Raw genomic sequence first — 18851 nt, 5'->3', positions numbered from 1 at the left:
ACCCAAAACCTTCCGGATCATTTTTACTGCAACTCTAAAATTGTCTCACATCTCAACAAAGGGGTGGTTTGGGAAGGTGAAAGTATGCTTTGCAAGGGGGAGAAGAAGAACTCTGAAGCAGGGTAATAGGGTTGTAAAAAATGTTCTAAAATAGGAACACTTAAGATCATTTCGGCATGTCCGAAAAGGACCCACGGGGGATGTATGAGCCCAAAGCTATATACATATATGGTAGGTCTCCTTACAAGTTTTTTTTTTATATAAATCATGGTCTCTTAGAACTTCAATGAATATAAGTGAACAGGTCGGCTGGGTTTGTTAATAACATTGGGATGATCTGGTTTGCTCGAAAAAAAAAAGTGAACAGGTCAAATGAAAAACTTATTTGTCCCCTAAAAAATTGCACACTTGTATATATGAATGTGCGCGTATCGCTGGTGACAATAACGATATGCCACATGCTGATATGGAAGAATCTAAAAATGAATATGTTTTATGTATATATATGGAATAATGGAACTTGGTGGCGACGATATGCAGTGGTTATTTAAGGAAGATCATTCTGTAGATGACAACTCTAATCAGGACAAGTAACCTTGGAAATCCCGTTGGTCACACCCACAAAGGGAAGCAACACTAGCGATGTCTTCTTATCTTTTCTCCAAAAAAAAAAATTTAAATAAATTTGTTTCTTCTAATTCAGAAAATGACCTTTAATTGAAGCAAATTTCTTACTTGCCAGTTGGCAGTTGAAGTTGTTGAATGGCATTCTTGGAAGAACCAAACAAATCAAAACGGAACAGTTTCGATTTTCGACCAACCTAAAAAAATGAATGGTTTTGCACTTTTATAACATTTCTTTTTTTTGGTACATAAGTTTTCAGTTTTCCATGGCTTTACACTTTTAATGTTCTTCTTCACACTTTTACATACAACATGAAACTCCATAGGTAGATCCTCATCAAACAGTTAGCGGCACTCCCGTGTCCAAATCCTCGCTCCTCCATTGAACCACTTGATCGTACATACCATTTCGTAAGATTTCGGTCGTAACATTCTATGAAGACAAAAGAGAACTAGATTGCTTAAAAAGTGTTTCTATATGCAAAATGAACCGTATATTTAAACAGTCTACGTAAATCTCTTTTCTTGATGCGGGTAGACCAACCTAATTAACATATCAACATATCATGCGACACCTAGTTAACTAGTTCTCTTACTACTAACTCGTAGTGGTTAATCAAGTTGCCTCAGTGGGGCTTACCATCCTAAGATTGATTCCCCTCGATAGCAATTTGTCCTTAGGCCACCTCACCTCAGCTATTCCCCTCATTGAAGCCAATTATTGACCACTTGCATGCCAGTAATAGGTTTTCCACTGACCAAGCTACGCCCTCTAGCTCAAAAATCCAGGATAGGATATATATTTATCAAAGTTACTGCATATGCATGAAACTTACAAGGGATTGTACCAACAATCATAACAATTTTCAAACCAAATCAGCTTCAGTTCTGTGTTTCAGTTTCTTCGTAACATTATAAAGACAGAATAAGAGATTCATATTGAGAGAGAGAGAGAGAGAGAGAGAGAGAGAGAGAGAGAGAGAGAGAGAGAGAGAGAGAGAGCATATATTGAAGGGAAGAAGGATGTAGTTTATACACTGAAGAGTATGAGTCTCTTTTATCTATATCTATTATCCTGAGATAAAAACAACACTACTCTTTCCTACATACACAGCCTTGACCTTCAGCAGAACAACACAATATGCATGAAAAACTCTCCTTATTGGGGATGTAATAAACAAATACAATTATCAATACGAATTACATAGAGAGAGAGAGAGAGAGAGAGAGAGAGAGAGAGAGACAGTTACCAAACAGAATTCTATTTCCTTCAGCTGAAGACCAGATTGTGGAGAAAAAACAGAAACGTTACGGATCAGAGGGCCCATCAAAAGATTGTGTCTTCCTCAAATTCCAATGGAGCCCGTCGTGGATGCTTCGCAAGAAATCACTGGTGGAATCGGATTGACATGCTGTAGGGACAGGCCATGGAGCCATGCTGCAGACAAGCGCATCTCCAGGTGCTAACCTTTTCCTGTCTTTCCCGTCGAATGAGGCCCAAGCATGGCTTCTGCTGTTGAAAGGTACCTGTACTCTGAGTGTTACGTGCTCAGGTAGTATCAGAGGACGGAAGGACAAAGAGTGAGGGCAAATTGGTGTGAAAAGGATGCCCGGAACCTGCAATTTGGCGGAGTTATATAAGTTAGGGGTAAATGTATCAAGAATTTTTTTTTTTTTTAAATTGCAAAATACTTCATTTTCGAGGAATTTTTCCTATATATCAATCAGCATTCACACCTGACATGAATGGTTCATTCATGGATGAGACTAGTAGGCATGCGTCTAAATGAAAGAGACATACATGTATGTATGTGAGGTCTGAGGGGTCATGGACGTGGTTGTTCATGTGCATGGCTAGCAGTCTATTTCCTTCCGTGCTCTAGAGATGTTTAGAGGATGGCCAGGAGAGACAGAGAGCGGTGCCAAGAGAGGAGAGATAAAGAGGGAAGAAAGAGAAGGGAGTGGAGCGACGGAACTACTCTGATAATACTTAAGTGTAATGAAACCTACTGAAGCATTTAGCCCATCACAAAATTTCCAGCAGGGAAAATATGCCAAAAACTCAATATTGGATCTCAAAAACATTGGCAACATACTGTGATTTTATATTATTCTGAACCAACATTCATTTAAGGCTCTGTTCAATTGCCAACAACTTGATGCGAGAAAATTATTTGCAGGGAAAGTAAAAACAACAAAGTGAAGTGAAAGGAGAAGGAGAAGGAGAAGGATGTCTAATTTCAAGACTGTTCATTTACAAAGGAATTCCGCAAGAAAAGTGGACGATGATCATTGAATTGCAGATGGATGCAGTTTTTGTAGCATACGTTTTGAGGGAAAAGTAAAACTAATCCTACTAGAAAAGTTAAAGAAATAGTCTTCACAAGTCCAACTTCCCTGGAAAGTGAAAAAAAATGCACGAAACATAGTTTTTCCTGTATTTCTCTTCCGTCTCTGGAAACTAAACAGATCCTTAATTCCTTACTACAAGAAAGAAAATAAAGGGTTATGCGATGGGACATAACTTCAAAACTTACTACCACCATTCAAAAGATCGAGGGTACTCAGGTGATTCCCATAGAGAAGCTCATCAGGAAAACAACCAACCAAAGGGGAAAAAAACAAATAATTGTCACTTCAACTTAACGACATGACACGAAATGTAATAGAGATGAACTGACACAAACAGTAAATCAGATCTTTTATCAGCTCCAACTTTATCCTGACCCAACTTTCAGAATACTAGAAGGCAGGCAGAAAATGGATATGTGCCTCACCTGACTGTTATGTTTCCCAGGTGCCATAGTTTCGAATTCATTCTCATGTAACTTACAACATATGAGATATCAGCTACTCTCTAATATCAACAGTTTCAGCTCTCAAAGCAGACAGACTAAAACCGCTCCCCATAGAACAGCTTCTCAAACAATGTCCTATAATAGACGGGCTGAATCCCAACAAAAATGACAGATAACAAAACCTTTCCCATTGGTCTCCTACTTTTTCTGCACTTTTCATAAAACTACAATCTGAGGCTTATTACAAATTCAAAACTCCAAGGCCTCGTTTGTTTGTTTGGATATCCTACTTTTGGTTGCGGTGAGATTTTTTTTGCAGAAGTTATCCCACAAAATATGAAATACACAGCACCCTCAAACAATAATTCCAGGGGATGACTTACCCTATGGCATAATATGTACTTGGATTAAAGCATAGGATTGGACTACAAATCCAAGGGGGTCCATCTATGCTCTGTTTGGTTAGAATTTATCCTGACAGGATTAAGATAACCTTTGGATATTAGATCCCACAAATCATAGCATATTTAATATGGCAAGATGTATGGTACTATTGATCTTCCCACTATTCGGCTAATTGAATTCCAAATCCAATCGGATTAATGATTATATCCCCTTTCACCATGCGGCCCAACAAACACGGCCTATAGATAATATATTTCAATCACGTACTGATATAAACTAACTTAACTTCTCTCCTTGCCGATAAAAAAAAAACTTACTTTCTCTCCGTTTGATATTTAAAAAAAACATTTATGGCACATGGACTCCACTAAAGTGGGAAAACACAATATCTTTTACACTTTAGACTGGGATTATAGATAGTTGCACTATTAGTCCGATAAAACAAAGACTCTTACCAATAAAACCAACTTCCATTTTTCTCTTCGTTTGATATCTAAATCTCATGTATGGCACATGGACTCCACTAATGGGGCAAATACCTTGTCTTTTATAAATTAGGCCACAAATACCATGATCCATGCATTGCGCAAACATACCTGTGGATGGACCATTGATCCTCCAGCAGCTAAGGAATACGCAGTGCTCCCAGAGGTTGTTGACAAGATCAAGCCATCTCCTTGAACGCAAGTGACAAAGGAGTTGTCGCAATAGCATTCCAAATTCGTAAGGAATGATGAAATCCCACGGTCAATTGTAACCTCATTCAAAACAATAACAGATTCTTCGGTGTCATATTCATTTTTAGCAGCATCTCGAATAACATGGCACAGCAACCGATGTCGTAATGTGATACTGATGGGACCCCGAAGGATAGAGTCGAGGCATTCTCTGTAATGTTCACTATCTGAATAATGTTAAGCACAACTTACAGATAAGAAAAAGTATCCAGCACAAATAGTAGCTAGTGTCTTTCAAAGTGTAATTTGCCTTCGAAAAAAGGGAAATGATAAATCCCTTTTTTTATCCTCTTTATTCATTTGAATCTTATTAATTCCCAAGTACTTTCTTACTCATGGAAGGGCAATTTGTATTTTACGTGAATATGGACCAAAAAAATGTTCACGTGCAAAAAAAAGGGAGTGCTAAAATTAATTCCTGACAAAAAATCCCTTTTGAGTATTGAGCAAAGCTTTCTGGCATAGAAACAAATACAGCCAGCTGAGAGCTGGTGTGGTTCAAATGTAACTGCAGTTGAATCAGAAAATAAGGATTGAAACACCCTTCCAATTGTTACTGAAGTTGACTAAACACAAAAGAAAATTCTTGCTAAACAAAGATGGAGGATACGGAATGGGGTCATAAAGCCCAAAGAACCTAAAGAAAACGGGACAACTGGAGGAACTGGCCCTTTGAACATCGATGCTGCCTGCATATAAAAAGCAAAGAAACAAAAGCAACCTAGGTTTTAGTTCAAAGAAATGTAACAAAAGCAAAATAGTCGAAAAGGGAAGGAAGAAAACCAAATTTCACTAAAAAACAAGAAGGTAGCCTCTCTTCTGTTTTTTCTCATGTCCTAGAAGGAAAGGATATCCTCCACCAGTCCGCCTTTTACCCTCTCATAATACTAAGTTGTACACTATCTCATACCATAAATTACTCTATAGATGAAATATAAAATCTCTTTCAGTATCACTGAAACAAAAAAACAAAAAAACACAAATATACCAGATTCTAGACATGAAATGAATGCATCAGTAATGAGATTTGATGCCGATTAAAAAAAAACAATAATGAGATTTGATTATATTGCTCCAGATGACTTAATATGCCGCAATTCTGAGATATATGAAATCCTACTGAAAATAAAAACATACCCAAAGTACAGTTCCATCCCCACCAAGAGTTACAACAAGGTCAACTTTCATGTGTAGGAGCACAATTTCCTTATCTGCTAAAGCACAAATGATGACAGAAAGATTTATCATGTTACTAATCAATCTTAATACATATGGTGGAAAAGAAACATAAAAGATTCATCCAATCAATCTATGAATTCAATATGGGCTCCATTCAAGAAGCAGAAAATCAAAGTCTTCAAAAGAACGGGAAGGCATCATATACCTAAAGCACCTTGATTTGGTAACTAAACCCTTAATTGTTAGTAATAGAGTACAATTGATGACCCATACCGCCAATGATTGGGGACTAGATGGATTCAATTGTTGTTGTTGTTGTTGAACCCCCATACAAAGACAATATGATTCAATAGCTGAATCATTTAGGATAGAATCAGAGATGAATCATACCATTCGTGGTCCCAAGCTCGATTCACAATTCATTTCCCAATCAAAGATTCATGTTATTCTTGAAACTATCGCATCCAGAGAACTCATAATCCATTTTTCCTCTCCCTTTGCGAGAAAATAAGAATATGATTCTGTACACCGCTAAGTACAAACAATATTCAATACCAATGCATAATTTGTTCAACATTAAAATGTTAAAAGAATTAAGAGGATCCAGACCAAAGCCTTAAACCAATTTCTTTTTCATTTTTTCCTCAAAAATGTCTAAAATACATCTAAATAATTTTAAGGCTAAGGTAACATGTACTCATGTATATCTTACTGCCATTTGAGGAAAGAAATACTATATTAAATATGATACAAGGAAAATTAGGACTCAACTTTTATGAGCAATTTCTTTATTTTATGTTAACAATAATTATTTAAGAAGTTTGAATCCTTCTGGCATAGAAATACATATTCCCGAAGTTTATAGTTCAAATTCTTATTTTTGCTATTCATCTATCATAGATCGATGGGCACCCAAATATTTTGCCATACAACCAAGCCTCTTACCTGTTAAACTACATGATCACCATACAAACAAACTCATCATTGTGTTAATCCAAGATTTCTCACATATTTATGTTGCGGTATAATTTATCTTTAACATCAAAATGACTTAATGGATGTTCTACAAAGTTCGAAGATGTTAACTGAATCTAGTTCAATTCAAATCACGATACAGAGAAAAGCAATTCTCATTCAGATTTGCCTAGTCTGACTAAATTACATAGCATCTTACAACCACAATACAAATAAAGCTGTTGAACACTTGCAGATAACAGACATTACCCAGCCAATGCTGATTCTTTTGTGAAACAGTAAGAAACAAAGCAAGAAACGGTGATTAGCACCTCCACATCTTCAGAAATTTCCAAATTTCAAGCACAGGAATACAAATTGATTACGCCTGTAACAGTGACGTCAATAGAATACATCTGGCCACGACTTCATAGTTGATACTAATATCCATCAACTAATCATTCAGGTTATCAAGCTATAATTTTGCAGCTATGGCTTTTACAACACTGACAAGCAGCAGTTATCTCTACCTTTGTCCATTGGTGTTTTTAAAAGGTAAATGAGCAATGCAAGGCATTTTATCCCTCATGAGACGATGCGTAAGCATTTAGAAATTTCAATTAAATACATAATAACAAATAGTTTTATAAAAAAGAGAGAGACAACAACGTAAAGGAACAGTTACAAAACCTCCTCTAAACCTAGAAATTTTATATGAACATAAGTGTTTAAGTAAAGCACATACACCCTATCAATCCAAAGTTATGCCTATATGTCAACTCTGTTTTGTACACCAGTTTTTATTACAAAAAAAATCCTATAGTTCCGTACTATATTGCAGTGATGACTTTAGCAATTCTCTCTCTCATAGGGTATTCTATCAGTGATCAAATAGGTAGTCTATCTCTTGCTTCGAGCAAAAATTGAGAGGTTGAGAAAGATGGTTAAGAGTGTAAAGATCTATAGGCCATATATTCCAAACAAATATAAGCCTCAGATGAATTGCGTTAACATGCGCAAAAGAAGCATTTTGTGCGAATGCTGCACGGGCAAGGCATAGGCTTTTGGAGGGAAGGTACAAATTTGAAGGCCTCGAGAAGTTTGTCAATAGCATAGCCCTGATGGGATCCCAGAGCCGAACCTCAGCTTAGCCTTTGAAACCATTTTTTAGTTGCTTAGTACAGCAAATACCTCTAAAAAGTTAACAGAGAGAACCAATCATTTTTCTCTCATCTCTACAGGAAGAGGAATGGATATTTTCAGCTGATGTCACATATTTAATTCTGGCTGCTACAATAACTTCTGCCAAATCTGAGAAGAGGAACCCTAATGAGCGATGATGTAGGTTTAGTCACAAGAAACACCAAAGAGAGAACTTATTAATAATATTGCACTAATTGTATGATGTAAAAGAGGTGCTTAAACTAGCATTAACAAAGACATGAACAAGTTATTAACTTATTATAACTGGTGATGGGTTTATAGCATTCAGTTAAACATTTCAATTTCTAGAGTAAAGTTGTGCCAAAGCTCACCATCTTGCCAAGTTTGTACGAAGTTGTAGTATGAAGACTCTGTTAGAAGTTCTATCCTCACTCGTGGTTCAACAAAAATGTTCAACTTTTTCTTCTCTTTCAACCATCTGGGAAAGAAACAAGAGGAATGAGGCATCTCCTATGGTATGACCCAAGATTCATCTGATCCAGCTACAAAGGTTAGAAAACCATAACAAATGCAAATAAATAAATCTCGCACTGTAAGCTCCAAGCCATTTAAACATATACCAAAAAAAGAGACAATAATGGAGATATAAAAAAATTGACAGAACCTATAGATATAATGCACATAGAAAAATATTCCAAAGGGGAGATTCTGTCAGCACACACTATTTTCATGCTGAATAGCCAATGCAAAATTGGTTAGCCAGCAATAAGATGTTCCAGACTGAACAGCATAACTTTAGCATCACAAAGTCCATTTAATGACTAAAACCTATAGCCTTCAACCTCAATGCTTCTTTTGATACAGAGGCTAAGTTGAGGAGAAGGAGAAGAGAGTCAAATTTGTAGAGACAAATTCTGATTTTTCACTTAGTGCATTGGTTAAGAAGGAATGGGAGGTGGAGAGTCGGGTTTGATGATGGATGCTCTTGTGGCCGATGGGTTGAGGTGATGCCTACGCCTGGTAAACGATGCAACACATGCTACTAGAAGACCCCAGTCCATGAATCTCGGGTGACCATGGCTCTTATAAAATCCAAGATAATCAATTGTCCAAAAGCTTAAGTTGTTAGGAAATGGGTTTAACAACCGATACTAAGCTATCTCATAGCAACAAGAGGGTGCAACAAAAAAGTCAAAAAGTTATTACACCGTCATAGGGAGATGTGAAATTTCAGAAGGCTCAACGCTAGCATAACTATTAAAAGAATTATAGAAAATTATGATTCCAGAATTGTATTGTGTGAATACCAAGGAACCTTAACGTCCATACCTGACCATTTCTGCACATAGAATATGAACAGAAGTTGAATTTGGTTTTGTCAAAATAAGTACAGTCTGTGGCTGAGATTCCCACTTCAACGATATCTGACATTGAAATTTGAGTGTTCAACTAAGCACTATATGGAATAGAGATGTTAAGACCAACAAACTGTGAGAATTTCTTACTTTATGCAAAGAAAGATTCTTGGGTATTACAATGTAGGCACTAATACAATTCAGAATTTTGTATAGAAAACAGCAGTTATACCTGCTTACTGCTACGTTCAGCAGTCGTTATATTTCCCCTCTCAAAAGAAACAATGTCGTGTTTTTGTTGATCACTATTATCGCCATTGCAACACCAAGATAATTTAAATGATGCCTGTGACAGAGAGCCAAGTTTCAATAGCATTTCAAACTCAGTATCCAATTAACCCACAAAAGTCCTTTCTTTCAGAGCCAAGTTTCAACCATTACCAATGGAATGAGCAATGCTCTGTTGCAGATCATCGAAAATAAATTCAACATCAAAGACACTGCAGTTTTATTAGACAATAACTCTGTTATTTAGCAGCCGCAAAAGAAACTACCTTTCTAGTCATCCTATTCTGAACAACATTGCAATCAGAATCAGGGTCCCCATCCCGAAGCACCTCATGGGAACAAAGTCCATGCTTCCCACAACACACCTCTGATTGCTTGTAGGTCTGACTCGACAGCACAGGTTGGTCTGCAGAGCTATCTGCCCTCTCACCATTAACATCACCATTACTCTCCCCTGATGACAGCACTGTAATACATATCAGAAATCTCATAGTAAGATGATAATTGTTGAAATTACAAAATTGATGACGACAAAGTTCCACTGCAGATAGCAGCTGAATGAATGAACCAGAACCAAGCATAATCAGAGATGCAAAGAACATAGATACGCTGTATTATGGCGAAGGATGAAACAGAACCAAGGGTAGTCTAATAGAAGCTGTAATCAGAATTGGTTCTCCGCTCAATTCATTCTAAACGAACTACAGATTTGGCAAAGGAACCACTGCAGAGAACCGTAGCTCCCAAACCAGCTAGGTCATGAAGATTCGGGTACGGTATCAACTATCTCACCCTGCAGCGCTTACCAATCCCTTCATAGCTGTATGCCGGAAGACTAGCAAAAGCCGTCCCTTGTACCATAATCATTTGTTTTAAGTTGATTAAGTTGGAACTTGGAGGTGAGATTGTGAGAGAAGGCATGCCAGAGTTAGTATCAGCATAAAAGCCATAAAATAAGTTCAAATTGAACATCAGGGCAGCATCTGCAGAACTAGGCACTGAGAGCTCAACTCTCGATCCTGGGGGGAGCTAATTCCCCAAGCTTACATGGGGCATGAGTGTGGGGACAAAAGCATTCACTCTGGAGATAAGTCTCATATTCAAGTGTGAAAAAGTCCGTTACAAGGCAAATAGATGGACCATTTAGACTTAGACCTGAATAGCACGATTAATTAATGTCCCGACTTTGAGCAGTCGGGATGGTGTCTAGATGAATCCCACAAAAAGAGAAAATTTAAGTCACATGCAAAATGCTTGAAATAGAATCAAAACTAATATCATATTCACTATGTTAAATCCATGAGTTATGAATAGTTAATACATGCTTTTTGCTCATTACAACCTTTGTGCTCCAACGTAAGATTCCGTGCCCTCTCCAATTCATATTTACGTTTCCATTCAACTGCCTCAGCTTGAGCAGAAGCCTTCCCTTCAGCAGCTCGTCTTAATGCCTTCGCAACAGCTAAAAATGATAGGGAAAGTATACAAATAAGTATCAGCATCAAGTTGGAGACCAGATTCATCGGTAAAGACAATAGCTCCCCTAAAGATATGCACGGTTAGAGGGATCCAAAAAATAATCGTACTTCTCATTGCCTCTGAGAACTCTATCAGATTATCCTCAATTCCCTGCATAAGTGGTTGCTGAATAATTTCCTGGACTGCCTTCTCAGAGTTCAAGATTGACAGTGAATCGGGAAAACCGTTATCCTGGAGGGAAGCACTTGCATTTCCCTGTTTACAATAAAGGAGATTTTAGGCATATGAGTAATAAGTATGGTAAGTTGCTCAACGTGAACAAGAAACGAGTTTGCTGCTCTTGTGAATAAAAGTTGCGAATGCTACTACCCACTCCAAATAACGAGACATTGTTAAAGTTTGATAAAAGAATAAACAACAGACACATTTAATGACATAATAAAAGCATACTCCCTTAGGAACTTCATCTTTTTTCACTTATCAAAAAAAAAAAAGGAACTTCGTCTTTTTTCAATCAAAAACATGTAATCTTTACTTGGGAAAAATAAAGTTAGCCATAAGCGCATAGTAACATATTAAATAGTAATCGTTTTAAGAGAATTGACGTTACTTAAACTTTAAAAAAAGAGGCCCTTGGAAGTAAACAATGGTTGGAGTGGATAATGTAATGCATTCACCCACCAAACCTTGTTTAAGAGATTCTTACAAATGTTATCAAACCCACAGATGGAAAAGATTGTAGAGGTTCTCGCATGTCGAATAGGGAAGAGTTTCCCATACCAGCAAAGCCCATTAGTTTTCAGTTTATCTCTCCTTTGTTACTATTTTGTTACTATCTAGCTTTTGGACTTCATCTAGCATGATTAAGCATCTTCAAGACTGAAGATAATTCAAGGAGTTTTTGGAAAATATTACTTGAAAATCTTTTTATGGTGAGATTATAAGAAAGTTAATAGAAGATGGACAAAAACAAACATCAGCTGGCATGTCTCTGATGCAAGAGAATAACCAATTCATGTTCATCAATGATGGAATAGTGTCATTGGGATGATTTGAAAATCAGAGTCAAAGCCTAAACTGCATTGACTTTAAGAAGATCGCATGGTTGCATATATGTCCGTGAAAAAAAAAAAAAAAAGAAGTCATATGTGAAACTCGAAATGAAAAATATTCAAGACAATAGACCTGGTAATTGAGGTACCCCAAAAAGCCTTATGCATAGATGTTTGTAAGATAGCGTGGATATTGAGAACCTATATTGCATAAGGAGTAAGTAGTTACTCCTTCCGATTGAGTTAAGAGTTTTGGAATTGCCAATTAATGATAGAGATCCAGTGAGTTGTTCAGAATCTACCATAAATACAAGACGCCACCAACTTTCAGCAATTACCATTGTAGATCTTGGACTGATCTTGTACATTCATAACAAGCTTAGGACTCATTTTAAGTGTTCCTAATGACAGGGGTGCATATTTTACACAAGAACTGCTTTCCTCTTTCCTAAGATCAGTTGATATTTGATATTATCTAAGTAGAGAAAAATCATCACCTGCAAAACCCATACAAGGGATCTGCACTAATATACCCTTAAGATTGGTTATAAATGGTAAACTCTAAACACAATATACATTATGCACATAACTACACAAACTTATAACGCAAATTGAACCAGCACACCTTTCAAGTTGTTTGAGTCGCACTTCAACCAAAGTCATAAATAGAAGTAACGGATTTCTAGAGTGTCTGGGTACTTTTTAGCTTGTTTTTGTCCTACCCCACCTTGACACTTTGCCAATAGTTTCATTTGTAATCTCCCAAACACGTGCATTATTTGGTCATATTCTTTAATGAAAATCCATAGCTACCTTTGACCATCCCATCTTCCATAATCACTGGAGATAAACTGAATGTAAAGTCTCTTAAACGTCTGACCACGTGAGGACACTGAGACCATCTAAACTAGACCCTTCATTAAAGAGAAACCCATCATCCTTGAGTGGCTGAAGCACCATAAATCCAGTAAATAAACCTACAAAAATGGCATTTAACTAGTTCTCTAAGGAGGAGTAAACCAAAGAATACTGATTGGCCAGATTCTCAAACTAATTAAACCCTAAATAACAATTGCACCAAATCTCCTGAAAAGGAACCAAACTGCTCTCAACAAAGCCTTCACTGAACCTTCTCCACCAAACCCAAAAAACAACGCAACATTTTTTCTCATGCACATCAGGAAAACCCCCAGCAAGGAGGAGATTTAAGCCAGAATCCAAGATTACTTATAGGACCTCTTGAGGATCAGAGATATGGGGGTTTCGAGGGGAATGTTTAGGCATGTTCCAGAACGCCAAATACATTACTTCCCCAAGTAACACATTCGGTAGACCCAATACAGATGCTAAAACATACAAATAAATAGGCTTCGGTAAAGCAAGTCTTACACTGTGTTTCAGAGTTCTTAACCTGTCACTACATATCAAGCTCCATTTTATTTGGATTACTCCCACAACTGGGTTCTATTCATACGGAATTTAGTCGAGACAGTGGTTTAGATATCATTACAACCTGAAAGTGAACTGTCAATAGCAGGCTTCCATGCAAATCTCTTCAAAATTAACAATTCTAAATTTCACAATTTCTTGCTAACACATTACAGAGTTCAACCAAGTGACCACAGTTCTAAATTTAGCATGAACAACAAAATTCTAGACAACCTTTGATTCTTCCATGCGGAGCTTTGCTCCAGCTTTAAATGAGCTCTCCGCAAGTGGCCAGGTGGAACTAGGCCCCAGGATTAATCGAGGTTCGCATATGCTCACCCGGACACCTGAGTTATAAAAAAAAAACATTTGATTCTTTCATGGGTTCACTAAAAGTTTCCCACAATATCTACCCATCACATGTCAATTAAAGTTTTGCATAATTGGTGACAAAACCTAGACAAGGTTGTGATCAACTGAGTATTAGTTGAAGCCAGAAAATAAACCCAAATTGTTGTTACAAAGGTATAGCCATATTCAGAAATACATGATTGGCATTGAACAACAGCTTCTGACTGATTAAACATATAGACCAATAGTGCAAAAATCGAAATCTCTAAACAACTTGAGTTAAGATAAAGTGATTAATCCAACCACAAGTTGTTGTACAACAACAAAATCCAAATTTGAGAGAGAGAGAGAGAGAGAGATCATACGTTAGAGTCCAGCTGGCTAGGAGACATGGCTCTGATGTAGAGAGAGAGAGAGAGAGAGATTACTGAAATCCCCTCACAACAACAGTGATAGAAATTGGGCAATCGAGGAGAGAATGTATATATGTGGAGACATGAACTATGTAGGTTAGCAAGAACTTGGGGAGAGAGAGAGAGAGAGAGGGAGAGAGAGAGAGAGAGAGAGAGAGAGAGAGAGTCCAACGGAAACGCGTGGCGGGTGATGGAGATACAGATTCATGTACGTATAGGTCAATTGGACAGAAGAGAAGAGACACTTGACGAGTCGCGTTGAAAAAAAATCAGGAGCGGTGCGGGGCACGGTGGTCCTCTGACGACGTCATGGATGACCCGCGTATCAACTCCGGGCTTTTAGCGGTCAATCCCAATTGGTGGGTGGTGGATAACGTGCGCAGGTCAAACATGGAGGGCAGTCGAGCATTAGGTAATGGTGGGCCACTACTGGGCCTGGAAACGAACCAAGTCGCTCGCGATCAATGGCTCAACTTGTTAAGACAAAGCAAGCTTACTTGGCTCGACTCAATTCAACTTAGCTCGAAAAAGTTCAACTCGTTTTACAGGCTTAATCCATTAATAGCTCAGCTTGTTTCTCAAATTTTAAGCTCATATCGTATCGTTTAATAAGCGAGCCGAATTTAAATACTAATAAAACTCGGCTCGACTGATTCGCTGGGATACACAAAGGAGCCATACAAAGAAAAGTTTAAGAAAAGTTTTGAAAACATGGTGAGAGGTTAGTTCTCCTATTTTATCCTCCATTAATGACATAATTTGATACTTTCCCTTCCGGATCTGATTCTATCCCTTTTTTGGATTCTATATTTATGATGAGATGAGATGATTTGATTTGATTCGATTTGATTCTCTCTCCCTCCCCGGATTTCCCATTACTCATCGAAAAAACCCACCATCAAATTTCAAGCACATCTGCCAGTGGCCTGACAAGCTGAGAGTTGAGGTGCATGCGAAGTTACATGGAATGGCGTGGTTTGATTTGTATGATCTAATTATCTAACTTATCGGGCATTAAGGATGATGGAACCTGTGAGATATATATAGTAGTATCTCACTGGCTATTAATGTATCTCTCCTGATTTTGTGTTTTGTATCTCACGCATACGTTTATAGGTTAGGATTAGGAAATGTTCTCTTGTAGTATCTTGTAAAAAATGAATTCATAGCTAGGATGGACAGACGATTATAATTTTGACATTAAAATATGATCCAACAGCTATTCTTGTTTGTATGTGTAGATATCTTTCTATCTGTTTTATAATATTACTATCGGATGCTCATAGTTAAAGGCACGTCGGAATATATCATAGTCTTAACTTAAATAAATTGTCTGTACTACGTCTACGGGATAGTTGTAGTCTTCACAAAGTGTCATTATATAACCATTTTGAGATATTTTCATATTTGATCGCAACATTACTTTTGTATGTATACATATTTTCCCAATTGTTTTATAATATTATATAAGAACATATATTATGAAATATTCGATCTCTTGTTTGTTGCTAAAAAAGAATTGATCAAATGTACGGCTATGAATTCAACTTTAAAATATGATCGAACAAATGGAGAGATATATGCTCTGCTTATATGTGTAGACATTTTTTGTTCTATTTTTTAATGTAGGTATTTTTTCGATCTGTTGAATTCAAAGCCTATCCATCTCAAGACAAAATGCGTTGTGATCATGTGTTATTTGATATCAGATAAACACGATTTCTAGTAAATATCCTCGAGAATCTCTACAATATAAACATTTTCAATCATATCATTGAACTGTAATCCAGAATTGAGGAAGGAGTGTGAGATAGCTCTCAATTGGGTTAGCAGGGTTGCCAATGGACTAGCACATGTTGTGGCTTCCAAGGCGATCAGAGATTTACTTCCTTGTAACTGGGTGGCTAGTCCACCTCCTTCAGTTTTTTCTGTACTAGCTTCTGAATTCTCCATTTTTGTGTAGCCCTGTGGGCAAGATTTTGACTGTCAAAAAAAAAAAAAAAAACTGTAATCCAGAAAAGAAAAAAATCCAAATTAAGGTGTCTCCAAACTAGAGTACTCGTCTAGTCTTACAATGAAACTAATGAGGATCCTTAATAAAACAGGTCCATATGTATCGAACATTAAAAAAAAAAATGGGGGCCTGTTTGCTTCTTGTTCTTATTTGCTTGTTACTCGTAAATATAAGTAATAACCAAAATCAATAATAAGCCAAATAACTCCTTATCCACCTTGCACAATTATAAGAGAGAATTTTGAGCAACGCCTCTTCTTCTTCTTCTTCTTTTTTGTCAACAGAAGAAGAATATCCATTTAATCAAGTCATACGGCATCAATTAGACCATACAACAATTATGAAGGGAAAGAGACGCACGCCCAAGCGGGCTCTCTCTCTCTCTCTCTCTCTCTCTCTCTCTCTCTCTCTCTCTCTCATCTTTTCGTCTTCACCACACAGTCTCGCCACCGGGGGGAGGCGCCTCCTCCCCCAGGCTTCCGTCCTCCTTCTCTCTCTACCTCTCTCCCACCGTAACCCTCCCTCTCCGATTCCTTTTATTTCTCTTCTTTGTTATTCACAAAACGATCGGCTAGGTAGCGAGATGGCCGCAGCGACGGTCCTCGGTGGGTCTCTGGGTTTGCTTCCTCTTGCTAGTTTTGAGAGCCATTCCGGCAGATGGTGGCAGTGGGTGGCAGTGCTCTGCAGGATTTTGGTCGATGCTTGTGACTGACTATGGGTGGGCTTCTCCAGATCAGTCTTGTGTGTGCTGATTTCGGCTAGCGGGTCAACATTGGGGTTTCTCGGTCGCCGGTGAGTGGTATTGGTAAAATCCGATTTTCCTCCGTCTCGATCCTCCCTTCCCTTTGCGGCTCGCATCAAGGGTTCCGATCCAGTTCCAGCTCTGGTATGCCCTCGTTTCCTTCTTCTTCTCCATCTCCAATCTATTTTTTCCCGACCCCCTACCCTCTTGTATTTAGTCTACCCGTGGTTTCCAATTGAAGTTTGCTGTTGGGCTATCTGATTTTTGCTTAACGGCTAAGGGTCTTTGGGTTTGGATGGAGCATCCAGCATTGGCTCCCGTTGTGGCCATCCCAGTTCTCACCTAATGGCTTGGTGCAACGTCCGCGGCAGTTTTTTGGTTACTCTGGGTTTCGGTTTTCACTGTCGTGGGTGGCTTGTGGTGGCTTGGTGAAAGTCGGTGGTGATTTTCTAGCGGCAGTGGCGATGGTTCTGTCTGATACGGTGGGCGGCGACAGTGTAGGGTTAGGTTTTGAGGTTTTTTTGGGTTGTGCTTCTATTGTTGTATTTGGACTTATTGGCCTTTTGGGGTTTGTGTTGTTATTGCTTTATCTGGCCACTTTTGACCCTTAGGTGTTGTATTGGATTTTGTAACTTTACTGTGTTTCTAACTTTTGGTTGGAAACTTTCCCTCTTTTCCCTAATAAATTGCTATTTCGCCGTTCAAAAAAAAGGCCATACGACAATTACAGATTTCCATCCGACTAGAGAGATATAGAAACACAGCCAAATTCTAAAACTAACGAAAAGAGACAAAGTCAACCTAAGCAAGAGTCATCGCTCATTCCACGCCATAATCAATAAGAATTGGCTTAAGTGGAGCTAGTATCAAAATGCCAGACGCCTCAGGATAGAAGCAATGCCAATATCAAACAAGTTTATTTACTCATTGCGTGAAAGCTAGTAAAGCTTAAAAAGTCTTGTTTGACAATACCCAAATAGGGTGATTCTCGCGAGAAGTTTTTGGGTGTCAAGTCCGCGATCCGGAGTTCAGATTGTCCAAACGTGTTTCGGACGGTTCAAATTTATTCCCTCTCTCTTTTCTCGCCCCATCACTCTCTCTTCCTCTTCTTCTTTCTCTAAAGTTTGCACAGTTCGAAATACTGCCAGGGCACCACGTGATGCCCTACCGACACCCAAAAATTTCTTTTTTCTCGTAGGGAAGGCAGGCCTTGGGTGGGTACCATAAAAAATTCTCTCTTTACATTTGAGGTCAACAGAAAGGCCAACACACCCAATCGAAAGAAAAAATAGGTCAACACAAAAATTCAACAACGGCGATGCAATAACCCCAAGGAAAATGGCCGGGTGTCAAAGAAGCTAGGAAGTCTAGCTTTTTTCTAAGAGATCTCGGGTTGAAACTCTTCAGGTTCTATCAATTCTTTTAATTAGGGTAAGTCTGTACAGAGTTTTGTTTGGGCTTCCGACGGTGGAATTGGACTTCTCAAATTAGTTGAATGTGCGAAAGCTGGCTCTGCACGCATGAGTTACTGAAAACCAACTGCCATGCAATAAGATTGGGAGCAACATAAAATATGCTTGCGTACAACTTTATATACTTGTCAAAGTGAGGTGCTGAATGCCAATACACTTCCACGAGGTTTCCCACAAGTAAACAATTGGGTTTATTCTACTGGTGGTATAAGAGACAAACTTATTTACGGGGCCGCTGCAAAGCGGCTCTTTACGGAACTGAGCGATTTCAGTCGTCCGTTTCGGCAATCAACGTTGAAATATGTTTTTAATCTTTGACCTATAAGAAATATTTTTTACCGATAAAAGATTAACTTTAATCTGGATCGTCCAAAACACTTTTGGACGGCCGAGATT

At 38.1% G+C, this 18851-nt stretch overlaps 1 protein-coding gene across 6 annotated transcripts; it reads right to left on the bottom strand.

The window, feature by feature from the left end:
* Positions 1-1423: 1423 nt before the first annotated feature.
* Positions 1424-14434, bottom strand: LOC131314557 (NAD(H) kinase 1). Of its 6 annotated transcripts, none has more exons than XR_009196446.1 (12): positions 14180-14434; positions 11091-11238; positions 10847-10966; positions 9771-9970; positions 9449-9562; positions 9191-9285; positions 8233-8339; positions 5702-5778; positions 5175-5253; positions 4424-4731; positions 1875-2241; positions 1424-1439 (listed from the first exon to the last, which is right to left on the bottom strand). XR_009196446.1 is itself a non-coding variant. In XM_058343285.1 (12 exons), the coding sequence occupies exons 2-12, from the start codon at positions 13710-13712 to the stop codon at positions 1933-1935; spliced, it is 1572 nt and encodes a 523-aa protein (XP_058199268.1). In that variant the 5' UTR covers positions 13713-13810; positions 14180-14378; the 3' UTR covers positions 1609-1932. The 6 variants fall into 6 exon arrangements, 4 of the variants coding, with proteins under 4 accessions (XP_058199268.1, XP_058199266.1, XP_058199267.1 ...); XR_009196445.1 differs by lacking the exon at positions 1424-1439 and adding an exon at positions 1609-1699 and having other exon boundaries at positions 1735-2241; XM_058343285.1 differs by lacking the exon at positions 1424-1439 and adding an exon at positions 13698-13810 and having other exon boundaries at positions 1609-2241; positions 14180-14378.
* Between the last annotated feature and the right edge of the window lie 4417 nt (positions 14435-18851).

Source organism: Rhododendron vialii, chromosome 13a (genome assembly GCF_030253575.1).
Source record: "Rhododendron vialii isolate Sample 1 chromosome 13a, ASM3025357v1".
Lineage (NCBI taxonomy): Eukaryota > Viridiplantae > Streptophyta > Magnoliopsida > Ericales > Ericaceae > Rhododendron > Rhododendron vialii.
Note: the sequence above shows the minus strand (reverse complement) of the source record. Positions and strands in the feature narration are given on the sequence as shown.